Source organism: Salvia hispanica, chromosome 3 (assembly GCF_023119035.1).
Source record: "Salvia hispanica cultivar TCC Black 2014 chromosome 3, UniMelb_Shisp_WGS_1.0, whole genome shotgun sequence".
Lineage (NCBI taxonomy): Eukaryota > Viridiplantae > Streptophyta > Magnoliopsida > Lamiales > Lamiaceae > Salvia > Salvia hispanica.
This window is the reverse complement of record NC_062967.1, coordinates 15,384,460-15,398,818: the sequence shown is the minus strand read 5'-3', so window position 1 is coordinate 15,398,818 and position 14,359 is coordinate 15,384,460. Positions and strand designations below refer to the sequence as shown.

General features: G+C 35.0%; 1 protein-coding gene across 5 annotated transcripts; it reads right to left on the bottom strand.

Moving 5' to 3' along the window:
* Nucleotides 1-2,569: 2,569 nt before the first annotated feature.
* LOC125214026 (WD repeat-containing protein 48-like) lies at nucleotides 2,570-14,275 on the bottom strand. 5 transcript variants are annotated; one of them, XM_048114866.1, is made up of 20 exons: nucleotides 14,021-14,275; nucleotides 13,685-13,729; nucleotides 11,211-11,320; nucleotides 10,665-10,823; nucleotides 10,309-10,374; nucleotides 10,126-10,215; nucleotides 9,737-10,039; nucleotides 9,456-9,553; nucleotides 8,771-8,806; nucleotides 8,512-8,632; nucleotides 8,190-8,426; nucleotides 7,357-7,452; nucleotides 7,179-7,244; nucleotides 7,006-7,044; nucleotides 6,802-6,936; nucleotides 6,065-6,426; nucleotides 5,493-5,586; nucleotides 4,563-4,754; nucleotides 3,986-4,100; nucleotides 2,570-2,590 (listed from the first exon to the last, which is right to left on the bottom strand). In XM_048114866.1, exons 3-19 carry the CDS (start codon nucleotides 11,307-11,309, stop codon nucleotides 4,002-4,004), a joined length of 2,292 nt encoding a protein of 763 aa, XP_047970823.1. In that variant the 5' UTR covers nucleotides 11,310-11,320; nucleotides 13,685-13,729; nucleotides 14,021-14,275; the 3' UTR covers nucleotides 2,570-2,590; nucleotides 3,986-4,001. The 5 variants fall into 5 exon arrangements, with proteins under 5 accessions (XP_047970823.1, XP_047970822.1, XP_047970825.1 ...); XM_048114865.1 differs by lacking the exon at nucleotides 2,570-2,590 and adding an exon at nucleotides 2,776-3,163; XM_048114868.1 differs by lacking the exon at nucleotides 2,570-2,590 and adding an exon at nucleotides 3,459-3,909.
* Between the last annotated feature and the right edge of the window lie 84 nt (nucleotides 14,276-14,359).

The following is a 14,359-nucleotide window of genomic DNA, read 5'->3' as shown; positions in this document are numbered from 1 at the left end:
TAAAATGGAAGTAGGATTTTAAAGTGATAGCACTTATTCCTTCTATATTTTGTTTTCTTATTCTTTTAATAATTAGTGTAATCGAATATAAGCATGACTGTATTAAATTTGAGTAGTTCGATATCATTGATTCTGTCTCCCCTACTTAACAAGCCTATCTATGATTGTTGTAGAATTTGATATGGATGATCATTTGAATTATTTGACTCCGATTAATATACCTCCTTTAATAATAATAATAAGCGTGGCATTTTAATAACACTGATAATCGACTAATAATTTGTCTGTTCCCAACATGTAACCCTTTCAAATTTGAATACAATGGATTCACTTCTACACAATGTGCATACGAACCATTTGTTAAATTCTTCAAATCCTTGTCCCACATCGGCTTGGTGATGATCCTAGCTTCTCTATATAAGTTTGGATAATCTTCTCTCTTATGAGGCCTTTTAAGGAGTGAGTGGCCCATTTCTAATATGGTATCAGAGCATGGCCCAACTCGATCATGGTTTATCTCTTTATCTCTTCTCTTGCCTACCCACGTAATATGGAAGTCCGATGTGTCATTCCGGCCCACACGTGAGGGGGCATGTTAAATTCTCTAAATCCTTGTCCCACATCGGCTTGGTGATGATCCTAGCTTCTCTATATAAGTGTGGATAACCCTCTCGATGATGGTTTATCTCTTTATCTCTTCTCTTGCCTACCCACGTGATGTGGAAGTCCGATGTGTCATTCCGGCCCGCACGTGACGGGGCGTGTTAAATTCTCTAAATCCTTGTCCCACATCGGCTTGTTGATGATCCTAACTTCTTTATATAAGTGTGGATAACCCTCTCCCTTATCAGACTTTTTAAGGGATGAGTGGCTCATATCTAATACCATTATTTTATTTTAGCTAAGAGTAATGAATGTAAATGAACTATTGTTTTTACTTTGGCCAAAATAATGAATGAGATATTCAAACTTTCAATTAATACATTATTTGAATGATAATTACAATTCATAATTTTAATTGCCATCAATCATACAAGCCTATAATTTTGAAGGGCATTTATGTATATATAGATTAGTTAAAACATCTCTATATTAATAAATTAGTACTTTGTTATTTATAGATTATTTCTCTAAATTAATAAAATTCTATGGTCACAAGTCGCAACAATTACTTTATAAGGGTTTTACCATATTCTGAACCGAGCAACGAGTAAATTACCAACTTATCATTATGATTTTCGGCATTGCTAAGAAACAATTAATTTAAGTGGTATGTTGTAAGTTTTAATATTTAATAAAGATTTAAATAAATTTATATACATAAACTATCTTAACACTAGATTTTATCCAAATTTAACTATATTTATAGTGGTATGCAGACAACTCCCCTACATGTCACGTTCCTAATTCAATTGTATGAGGTTTTTGGTTAACAATCAAGTTGTCTCCTACACTGGTTAACAATCAAGTTGTCTCCTACATGTCACGTTCTTAATTTATATTTCAACACTTACAAATTTTGAACATAGTGCTATACTATGCTTAGACCAACTTCGACAACTATATTTTGATTGCTGCTTTCAAAATTGTCATGCACGACAACGTACTAACTTTTTTCAACACTACAACTACAATAAGGCACGTTTGCATAATACTCCCTCCGTCCCTTTGTAGTAGATGCATTTCTTTTCGGCACGGATTTAAGAAAAAATGTTTTAAATGAGTTAAGTAAAAGGAGAATAAAGTAGAAAGGAAAAAGATAGAGAGATGAAGAGAAAGTAAAGTATTTTTTGCCATAAAAGGAAATGACTCAGCTGTGGGACAACTCAAAAAAGAATACGACTCAGCTACAGAGGGACGAAGGGTTTATATGTTTTCCAACTAAGGTCATTCGAACATTTGCAATGAATTATTAAACATGAACAAGAGGTTTAAGGCGCACATACGTGGTTGAAAATATTTGAGAAACCATTATATTACAAGTCTTTGCCTTGGTTACATGTGTAGATCTTGTATCTTGCCTTATATTGAGTTTCACTACACATTTATCTATCTTTAAGCATTTTGTTCTTCACTTTCTAACACACGTCTTCAAGTTAAGTGATTAGTCCAAGAACTTTGGCAAGAAATATACCAGTCAAGATATATGCAAGTTGATCATCTCATCTATAATGTATGATAATTCTACAATCCCTACTTCCACAATTTCCTTAATAAAATGTCTCTCTCTCTCTCAATACGTTTAATTGGTTCGATTATGTTGAATCAGTTTCTCCAAACATTTCATTTTTTGTCCCGTATATTTATTAACAAAAGCTGAACTAGATTATTCCAATTAGAAGCTTGACACAAACTAAAGTAATATTTTCTTTTGCTTATATATCTGCATTTCCAGGCGACTTAATTTGTCTTCAGATACTAATTTGATGCAGAATCTAAATTCAGCAACAACAATCAAACCTGAACAGATTACAAGTAAAGTTTAAGTTATCTTATCAAGTTACCAATTAAATAGGAGTAACTGAAATTGGGGAGGCTTTTATTTTTTCAACAGAGAAGAAGATGCCAATAAACGATCTTGCAACGAACTCTGAGAGACAAAACTAGATACAAGTTGTTTAGTTCTACTTTCTGGGTTAAACTAGTTGACATCACATGCACATATAAACAACAATTCTGAACATGGTCATGGTGGGTATTGCCATAAGGAATAACACCATTTTGATCTGAAAGACTGCATATAAAACAGTCTCCACCTCAAGAACAATGTCGAGTAAAGTGTATGAAGTAAACCTAAAAAGTAAATATACGGATGTCAAATCGTATACAAGTGAGTACAGGCATACTTTGGGAATTCCATTTGAAACTGAAAAAAAGAAAGATTGTAGAAATATTCTATTGGGATTCTATTGGCCATTGCTTAACTGAACGGACATTTTATATCAGCTAAGCTTTAACCAAATTCAGGGTTCAAAGTCTCATGCTATTTTCTACGAATAAAATTATGAATTGCATTCAGCTTAACACAAAACTCTCTCTCTCTCTCTCTCTCTCTCTCTCTCTCTCTCCCTCCAATTTATCCACCAAATAGCAATTTTAGTCTTCAAATAGCAAGCTCTCAGCTTTCAACTTGACATGCTGCTAAAATTCAAGTCTATTCCCTCTGTGTACATTGTTGGAAGAACTAGTCATATTCACAAAAATAAGAATGTATAGCCTAGTAGTTTTTTTCCCTTTAAAGATTAGCAATTTAGGGTCATATAAGATTGATGAATGGACTGAGCCATGATTTCATGCTACTTGATATATTTTGAAGTAGAAGGTCTGTGAATAAAAATGGTTAAAGTCGTGTGTCTGCACGCACATGCACAAGCAGAGACACGATCTAGCAGTAAATTAGATGACTTGTTGAATCACATAACCATTTTAGTGTGATGCATACTAAATTTTCCTTTCTCTCAAGAAAAAAAAAACTTTCATTATAAAATCGAAAAGAAGAAATTACAAATGGATGAAAAAATCATCGTCTGTTAAAAACATGTTCCAATGCTAAAAAAAGTTAATAAAACTTCAAGGAAGTTACAACAGAAATGAATTCGCGGATGGGATTTCTAGAATTCCAAAAGCATCATATTCTTATGGTAAACCCCTAAGATTAACTTAATGGACCATCAAGGAATCAATCATAATATTTGGATAGGAACATAGGAACATCTCAATTGGAATAAACAATGTTGGATTATTCCAACAGTTCTTGACTTTTGAATTTCTGTTGGAATATCAGTTAGAATTTTGAGATTCCAAATTTCCAATAGTTAGTTATGATATAGTACCTCTTTTCATTCACTCAATTATTTTCGATTGGAGTATGTCATGGCAGTATTGGCATTTGGCAGCTTGTAACCTATCCTAAATTTTATTAGAATCCAATTTACATCAAACTCACATACAAGATTTTTAGCTTAGGCTAGGAATGTAGCATCACCTGCGAAATCAATTCATCACCTTCCCTGCACAATTCTGTAGTTAAGGATAACGTCTTCAGATTTCTTCCATATGTAAGCCCGAACAGTGGCCAAGCTCATGTCTGGAGGTAAAACCTAGAGCATCACTAGAGAAGTTAACATGGGAGAAAATGAAAACCTCATGCTTCATCCATATGGAAATGTACCATGAAATACACTCCAATAATATTTCATATAATAAGAGAGAGAGATCTGTCAATAAAAAAAGAACTGGAAAAATAGCATTTGAATGTGAACAGAAAACTGCAAGTAGAGGTGCTAATCTGTGGGTCATAAAGACATCAGCGGAAATGATCAAAAGACCATCTTTCAACTATCAGGCCTTTGGAATATCGAAATCATAATATTGCAAGTTCAGGGGCAGTGATGCAAAAACAGCCTTTCAAGATTAAAATTTTCAATAGAGCCTTTCCAAACATAATGCACCGTAAGCTTTTCTTCCGCGAAATTTTTTAAATTTTTTTAGGTATTGAATAAAGAAGGTAGCTTTTCAGATGTGAGTCAGTTACTCAATCGCATAAAAGGTGAACTACTTGCCTGGTTATTGCAAAGAATCTCAATAGAAGGCCTAAGTTTTTGCCAAGGTTTCAGCCCAGATCGTAGTGAACCATCTCCTACAACTGGATGTGGAATCTGGCCTCCAGGTGCATTCGGAACAAAAGTTCCATCAGCATTCAGATTATCCATTGGCTTGTCAAGAAGCATCTTTTCTACCACATAGTTGACAACCTATACAAACAAAAGGCAAGGAAACAGGAAACTCTAAGATGAGCCAGTATAACTATTTGGGATCGAGAAGAAGAAAAATAAACAATGGGGTTGACTAAACTTATTTCCATGCCACTGCTACTGCACTAAGATTCCTTCACCTAGAACCTGTTATTCTGTTAAAGCTCAAAAAAATTTCCTTGGGGCAATTGAATACTTAATGGAGATTCTTATGAGGTTTGTCTAAAAACCAAGAAAGGCAGAACATTCAAACGTCACATAGTGGGTGGTCTTTAACTGGTGGTCTTTAACTGCCAGATTATATTACCAGCATAATTTTAATATTATTGGAAGACTTGTATACATAATGCATCAATGTCCAAGTAGTTGTGGACAATAATATCGAAACTATTGGAAGACAATAATTGTTAGATTCATAGAAATCACCAACTAGGAAACTAGCATAAAATTCACATTTTTCTATTGCAAGCATAGTCACTAAGACACTAACTGAGATAGATCTGCATGGTCAAAATTAGGAAGTCTATTTATGTTTCATCTATTTATGGACAATAATATTGACATTATTGGAAGACAATAATTGCTAGGTTCATGGCAATGGCCAACTAGCATAAAATTTTCATTTTTTTTTGCAAAACAAGTCTGCACGGTCAAAATCTAGATGTCTATTTTAATTTCATTTAAAAAATCAAAAGTACTCAAGAGACTACCCTTAAGGTATCAAGTAGAAATTTTTACCTTGTGTATTCTCAAAATGCGAGGAGCACTTAGTTTCCCTTGTGTGAGGACTTGAACATTGGAACCTTCACATGGATGCAGATAGAAGCTACATCTGCAACAGCAAACAAAAATACATGGCATTCATACAACAAGAGAGCAAAGACAAGCCAACTATATTTGCAAATCACTTGCTCAAAATCGTATAAAGACATTTCAAATAAGGACAAATCAAGTTCAATGTAGCTCTATCTCATTTTAGTGTTGAGTAAAGACAAAACCACATTCATCAAGCAAACACAAAAGTTTGGCAAGCAAGCAGGGCTCACAAGTCATCTGCTCAAGTGCATGAATGAGTTCTCGAGAACTGACGATATTACCAAGGCTAGCATCTTTGAACAATTTATTAGGTTCTAAGATAGTAAGTTCACACCAATCAGGATAAGTTTTCATGACCAATGGCATGCAGCTTCAGACCCATTTTTAACAGACTTCTGACCTTGCATAAAACCACATTATATAAAATAGGTTCCTAGCAGCAGCCTCAGAAATGCACAACAACCAATTTAAACAGACAAGAGGATTGACATTACTTGGTATTTTCCCTTGGAGGAAGGCGATTATTTAGCACACAATCAAGAACCCACCAAGGCAAGTCTTTCTCATCTTCAGTTCCATCTAAGTCAGTAATTTTTTTTCTCCAGGGCCCCCCATGAGAGCCTTCAGTAACAATGGAAGGAGGGGAAGCTGCTAAAAATTCGAAGGGTGGATATACAGCAGAGTCATTCTCTGAATTCCCATCTCCTTCTATTCGGGTTAGAGTTAAAGTTTTTGTAGACATTTCCTTTCCTGTGGGAATTTCTCCGTTAGCTGACGCTTGAGATCCAAATCTCTGCCTTCTTTTACTCAACCAATGTGCCAAAAGCCCTTTGAGGGTTTCTCTAGCCAAATTGACCTACATATTATTAACAAAGGACGATTCAACTTAGTTTCCAACAGTAACAACTTGGAAGAATAAAAGATATAGAAAGTTTGTGCATGTTTATCGATTATCATCGCAATGAAAAGAAAAGTACCATAAGGATCTTATTATCAAAAAAGGGTGATCCAAGGAAAAAAATAAGCCTGAGAAAAGTTTAATGGTTCATAGAATGCTATTGAATCAGAGAAAATATGCCGAGAGAAAAAACGTTTTGTATTTTGAAGTCAGTCATAGCTAAAACACTAAAGGTAAGCAGAAAAAATCAGTAGAGATCTTTATGGTTCGGAGGGAGTAGGGATCAAGAGATAACATATATACATAGATATGTTTGTGAGTGTGAGAAAATACCTTGTCATCCTCCGGTTTCCCAGCAATCCCTAGATCTGCAGAGTACATCTCAGCAGAAAAACATTGCGGTGTGTCTAAGTGCACAGACAGACTCCCAAGCCTTGTATCTACTGTGAACCATGTTGGAACATTCACCTGAATAGGGCTGGCTAATAAGTCAAAATGCACAAGAAAACATGGGAAATCCTAACAAGAAGTACATACCATCTCAAACAATTCCTCTTTCTTCTTTTCAAATGAAACCTGAAAAACCAAAACAAACAAACTCAGATAACATGGAACTGGAAAATACCAGAGTACTAACAAACTCCCACCAGACCTCCCACTGAAACTGCTAATGTAAGAAAGTCATAAGGTAGTACATGCACATCACTGACCTCTCCGTAATTTTCTGTGACCAAACCTCTTGTGATTTCCCACAACTTTACTGTACCACCAGTGTCCTTGAAAACGTAAGATTGAACAATCAATTAACTGAATCAACAAGATGAGCAATAGCTGTAGGGAAACTGCAACAGCAAGTTGAGGGTAAAAAAGGAATCAGCATCAAGTTACCTTTGTCAAGACATGTCTTTTATTATTTAAAATCTCATGTTGCACTATAGCCGAAGTTCCACAAATGGTGAGAGACGGTTCCCTATAAACAGGAACCTACAGAAACTTAAATAGTCAATTGCTTACTTTGCAATATTAGTACTGAATTTGCACAAGAACCTACAAAAAATAAAAGTAATACTAAAACCTTGATTACATACAGATCATGAATGACATTAGGAAATCTTTTTTGTTTGTTGGTACATAGACAACATATACAACTCAGTGACTCACTATGATTACTAATTTGTCAACTCAGTGACTCGCTATGATTACTAATTTGTCAACTCAGTGACTCACTATGATTACTAATTGTCTTTTATTCTAAATTTTGATTATTAACAGTTCAATATGGAGCTACTATTACCATAAATAAACTGTGTCAGAATAACTGAAAAGCAAAAGGAATGTTAAGTAACATTTCAACCCTCACTTTTGTTTTTCCCAACATGAAGTGAAAAACATTTAAAACCATTATTTCCCTCCAAAATATTTTGCTCTCTGTCCCCATAAGTTTAATAGAGTTCTCCAAACATTTTGCATAAATCATTTCCCAGAATTCTTCCCCTCCCCTAAAACATCCACAAAAAAGCCGAAGTATTTTACTAAGTAACCCATCATTATCTAACTATACAGAAAACGTTCCGGTTGCAATTTCCCTCTGCAAATTTGTGAAACCAAAATCTGAAGGAAAATTGTTGCATTTAAACAGAAATATGCGTCCAATTAATTCTTATGTTGACACTGAAAGCTGAGAACTGTCACTAAGAGAAGAACATAAATATAAGACTCACAGGTGTAGAACCTTCCAGTGAAACCCTTGCCCTTGAAAATGACAAGTTGCCAGCTAAAAATGAGCCACCTCTTTGGAATACTTTAAGGGGATTATGCGCTTCTGCAGGCCATCTATGTACAGATGAATCCGTTGTGGAAACCCATATACCATCACCGTGCAGTTCCAATTGCAATATAGGATGTTCTTTTGAACATACTAATATGCTTTCTCTTGTTGCCAAATCAGTTAAATACAACTACAGAAAGAGGTAAAGTTATAAACAAAAGCAGCACAATATGGGGTGGTCGTATAATAATAATACTAAAGTTAGCCACACTCACAGAAAGGTCCCTCCCACCACTATAAACATGACTGAATGATGGAGTAGCTGCTAATGCCCAGACAGAGTCTGTGTGCACAGCATAGGAATGAATGCATCGCTGTTGAGCAAGATCCCACAACCTGTGAAATTTTCAGCCAAAATATTATAGAAATAAAAGAATGAACATTAAGAAACGCATGGTCATACCATGGTTTATAATGACACTAGTTTCATGAATGATGCTTCCAGTAGTAGGTAAATGCAAAGATGCCACGTACCTGATCATAGAATCAGAGGAGCCGGATAAGCAATACCTGCAAATCAACAGAGGTGATATGCATTATATATTTCAACATTTGACATGTAATCGAAGGTCACAGTAAATGCAGGTTACTAGAAGTTCAATAATTCGAACCAAGTTGGCGCACCTTGTGTTGTTTTTTATTGCGACAAACAACAAATAATCAATGGGAGCAATCTCTGCTAAACAAATATTTTGGCTTTACTAGTGTCTGGAATTCATGCAACAGTACTTTTCATGACAACAAAAGACCAACGTTCTAGTTATGGAAGAGTGCCAAAAGAAAAATAGAACTTCAACTTAACTAGGTCCTAAAACAACACTTTGGATTTTGAAAAGAAGACTAGCATCATACGAGCAAGTTTCATGTTTTCTTACAACACTAAGTAGAACTATCATCCCACTATGACTGAAATATATATTCCAAGAGTAAATACTCGCCCCTACTACTTTTACTAACACAAGTACACAACTTGATTACCAGCTTTGAGCTAAACATGAATTTCAAGGGCACGTCTGCTACAACTTAAGTGAGTACCCACACCAATTTAAGAGTAATTACCAAAATTGGCGCATTTAATGTTTGTCGGTATAAATATTTGCCACAAGGCTGATATCACAGAACCCTGAAAGTACGCTCAATGGAGGCCCCCTCAACTAACCTGCCTGTAGAATCCAATAAAAGCGCCCTTATGTTATCTGTATGTCCTCTTAGCTTCATGGTTTTAGAACCTGTCCTCGGGTCCCAAACACGCACAACCTAAGAATTTCATCACACAATATGGATCAATTAGAAAACTGTTGGTGAAATAGTAGATTAGAATGTCATCTGGAATCAACACTCCGGGGAATTGAAAAGAAGCATCATTTGATTGATCTTTCCCATGAGACGAATTAAAAACTATATATTGATCAAAATACCAGACAAACAACCAGAGCTCACCTTCTCAGTTCCACCAGATACAAGAAGTGTTCCCCGGTCATTTGTTGCCAATGCATAAACTGACTCTTTATGGCCTTTTGCAGCAATGGGAACATAGCCTTGAGATTGAGTGGCGTGCACAGAAATGTTATTACTTGAGTTGATAGGACGAAGACTAGTACTCGGCAAAGATCCCAAACCATTAGTACTAGTTGAACAATCATCTGCATTTGCATCATTTGATTTGGAAACGGGATTTAGTGAAGCTTCCAGATCCCATATAAAAACCTCGCCACCAAGGCCTCCAGAGGCAAAGACATTGCTCTAAGCATAATAGAGAAGAATCATAAACTTATGCCTGGCACAATATCATATTCTTAGAATCTTAATGAATTTGGCAGAAAGACTACATTTTTTTCTGCTGCTGCCAAGCAAGTGACATAGTCAGAGTGTTGGTGAAATGTCCTCGCGCATATTCCATCAGACAAGCAATTCCATACCTAATATTAGCACCACATAAAAAAATAAATTGATAAATTCATCATTATTAAGAAAGAGAACATCATCATGAAATAAATGCAAACTACATTCACCTTAACAGTACTATCAGAGGAGCAAGAGACCAACGTGTTACCACCTGTCAGAACTGCATCATTGACCTGCCACACCAACAAAAAACTCCAAAATAAACTTCTAAGAAGGTCATATAATGCATTAAGTCATGGACTCAAAATATCAAGCAACAGAAAAATGATAGTCTATAAATCTATATTTTGCTCGACGAAACCAGTTAAATATGAGCTAATTAAAGACCACATAAGGAAGTGACTAGTCAGATTGGGAGAAGATATCATAGACCTCCAATCCTATATTAGCTTCTCTGCATAACCATTACAAAATATGAAAATGGTAAACAATAGACTTAACCAAAAATGAAAGAAACTTGTACCCAATCAACGTGAGACTCAAATGTAGCAGAGAAAGTAGCAGAATCTTCTGATAATGCCCATCTCTTCAATGTTCCATCACGACTACCAGTGAAGAGATACTCATTACCTTCTTGTTCTGTAGATTTTGATAAAGCCAAGCAGTTTATGCCTGCACAGTGCTGCAAATAAAAAATGTGATAGATGTTACTTATATAGTCAACATCACTGAAGCAAACCAAACATATTATATAGAAGTGGTAATTTTAGTAATTATTAATTTATTAACAGTATTCCCTGTTATATATTCCTTTTTGGCAGAAAAAACAGATTAAGATAGGTTTGATCAATTACATTCCCCGTCAACATTTCTAAGCCTTGTAACAAGATGATATCACAAGGAGTACACTTTGATAAAGGGCCAAAAGACACATAGAGGAAACCGAGTCTGGCTATATTCACAGTTACGAGAAAAGCCCATAAAACAGAAGCTCGATGCACCAGCTATACTTCTCTTATCAACGACAATGAAAGGGACAGAATTTTATCTGAACTAAAGTGAGCATTACCTTTGTATCATCTGCATCATTTAATACATATGTTAACCTCTTTTCCTTGCGAGTACGAACTGAATTGGATGTGTTTCCTGAGCTGCCAACGCGATGCATCACTGGAACTTCTGAAGACATCATAAATAATGATGCTACTTTTGCTTGATAATTTGATTGACAATTGAAATTCTACTACCATATTAGACTAATTACAAGATAGGCTAGTGGCATTTTAAAACATGAACTAGACACTAACAAGTAATTGCTTGCTTTTCATAGCTAATTACACTTTGAAATGATCAATACATAATATATTCATTGAAAAAGTACTGCAACAATAGAAAGTACAAGCGTTTCCCTCGTAAACCAGCTTGCAGATTATAGAAACTAACATTATTACATTATTACTTTATATTGACAAACTATTAATATATTCATATATGATATATAATCTCCAATAGGTGTTAAATATTACCCCCTTTATCCAACTTGACCTGGCTTGTATTCCTTTTCGGATTGTCCCACTTGACTTGGCCAGTTTCATTTTCGGGCAATCACTTGCACAACATTCAATAAGTGGGCCTCACACTTTTAAACTACCACATTACTCTCCTAAATAATTGTGCCAGAAGAAATGAGCCGAGTCGGACGGTACGGAAGGAGTATACTATAAACTTAAACTCCACATATTTATTAATGTCTATATTAACTATTATATTAAAATATTATGTAATTCATGCTATTATATTTAACGAATATAATGATTATTGAATTTTGACTACTGTCATTATCACTTTTTCACAATAAAAAAGAAAAGAACATATGTGACAATCTACTGAATATTAGCCAACTTTATTGCAGTCAGTTGAAAGGGGGGAAAAAAGATGTTGAGCAACCACCAGCCCATGGTGCTCAGGATAAGCGCTAGAAGAGTATTACGTTTCTTGTTGTGGTTTACTGGAACTTCTGAACTTCTATTTTTATCTTTTGGACTTATTTCACCAGAGATAGATATCATTCAGATACAGAAAATGAAGAATAACTAGGAAAAGGGAAAATTAAAGAAGATGCTAACTTTCTTATAGCCAGTTGCTTGGATAATATATGGTCAGAAGACTCAAAAATAAGTAACTGGAACTGGGGGGTTTCTCAACATAAATGATCAGGAATTGGTCATATTATTATTTAATTTCATCTTCATTTTTTGAAACATGTGAGCCATTAGCATCTATGCTCAACATAAAACCTGCAGAGCCTTAACAACCCAATTATTTAATTTCATTACTTTCTCTGTATCATATCATTTAACCATAAAAAGGGGAAATGAATATAATTAATGTGAGTCATCTGACTGCTTGGTTCAATATTAATCAGCTTTATCCATGTCACTAATGGTATGGAGCAACCAGCAATCTGTGCTGCTCAAATTTAGCACTTCAAAAAATTCTAGCATCAATATTCTTTCAGTTGTGTGCTTTTGTTGCTGACGTCAGTAACATGTGGATCCTAGGAGAGAGTTACAACTTCTCAAACATCTGATGCCAATTGCCAACTGTTAACTGTATTTCAGTAATTTTAAATTGGTTGACAGCCATTCTTTCCTTGTGATATTAATTTTTTCCATATGTCCTAATTAGTTGTGTTTAGTGATCTAAAAATAGCATGCTCCAGCTGTGAGGGGATTGATAAAGAGTACTTAGATATTTGTGTAAGGTCAGGGTACCACTATGATAAAGAATGCAGTCGTCCTTCATAATGAATCGAATGAAAAAAGTTGATACAGGTAAAAGCAAATAACCCAAGTACTTAAACTACCAAAGAAAAACTGTAAGGTATTATTCTAAAATCAAACACTCAAAGCATCCCCACAATGTATTCAACTTCAAGGAAATAACATTAAATCACTCAGCCCTTGACAGGCTATTTCTGAGTCTGATTGATCCAGCTGAGTTTTATGGAATATAGTTAAGTTTTTAAGAACCCTCTAAATACCATGGATACTCCATTCACAAATTTCTTTTGATTTTCTGATTGAGAACGAAAACAAAATAAAACCTTTAATTTACTCTGAAAAGGAACTCTAATAATAAGCATCATAGCAGTAACAATAAAAACAACAAGAATAACAAAAATAATAATGCCCATAGAGAAATAAACAAAAGGATAGGCATTCGCATTTTTGTAGGTTAAATATTTTAATTTTAATGTTTCTATTAAGGCTAGAAAGTTCTTCAATTTCCCTTGTTTTGGCTACAAAGTTCGCTACAATCAGGCAACCAAAAAAAAAATGAAGGTGCAACTAATTAGACTTACAATGGAAAGAACAAAGAAGGGAACTAATCCTAAATGAGGTAATAATCAATAATATTTAATGAATGACTATCACCACGCAATACATTATTGTAATGGTCTCTAAACCTTTAAGTAAATGTAACTTCCAGGATTAAAAACGACATATCATATACATAAAACGGTAAATTAAATTGCCTTACCTGTGAATGAAGATTGAGTGAGCCAAGTGAAAGAGAGCCAGAGTGCTGAAAATTAAGAAGAAGGGAAAAAAAACGCACTAAGACCATTGAAGACACTGATCATTTAAAGTCAGAGGAAACTCCAATCTAGAAGCCAATTTGCAACGATTTAGAGTGAACAATCATTACAGAGAAGCACATAGCATTCGCAGAGACTAAACAAAGGGCAGGAAACACAAATAAGAGAGAATGAAAAAAAGACCTAAAGAAAAACTGTCCGACAAAACGATCGCAATTGAACAGACTGAGGAAAAACTCGAAATAGCACAAAAATTGAACTGATAAAGAAAGAATTGCCTGTTCTGTTGGTTTGGGCGGCGGAATTTCCAAGTAGAGAACGAGTCAGCGCAGGCAGATTCGTAAGCCGCGAGGTAGAAGATGGCAGAGAAACAGGTGAAATAAAAGGAAGCACGGATACTTCGAGCTCGGTAAAAAGGAGCGAGCTTCGGCGGTTGGAAGGGGCTGCGGCGGTGGAGGACGACGGGGTACAAGGGGGACGGAGAGTGGATGGGGACGAAATTCTGAAGATGAAAGCCAAAAAAAATCCCCAATTTCGTTTCCAACAATTTTTAATAAATTCTTCAAAACAAATAAAATTAATTTAATTAATACTTTACATATAAAACTAATTTATGA

Excerpts from the sequence above, each read along its gene's own strand:
- LOC125214026 (XM_048114866.1), bottom strand. The coding sequence starts at position 11,309 with ATGCATCGCGTTGGCAGCTCAGGAAACACATCCAATTCAGTTCGTACT. Across the intron at positions 10,824-11,210 it reads ATGATGCAGATGATACAAAG|CACTGTGCAGGCATAAACTG; the intron begins GTAATGCTCACT and ends TTTTATTTGCAG. Across the intron at positions 8,427-8,511 it reads GTGGTGGGAGGGACCTTTCT|TTGTATTTAACTGATTTGGC; the intron begins GTGAGTGTGGCT and ends CTCTTTCTGTAG.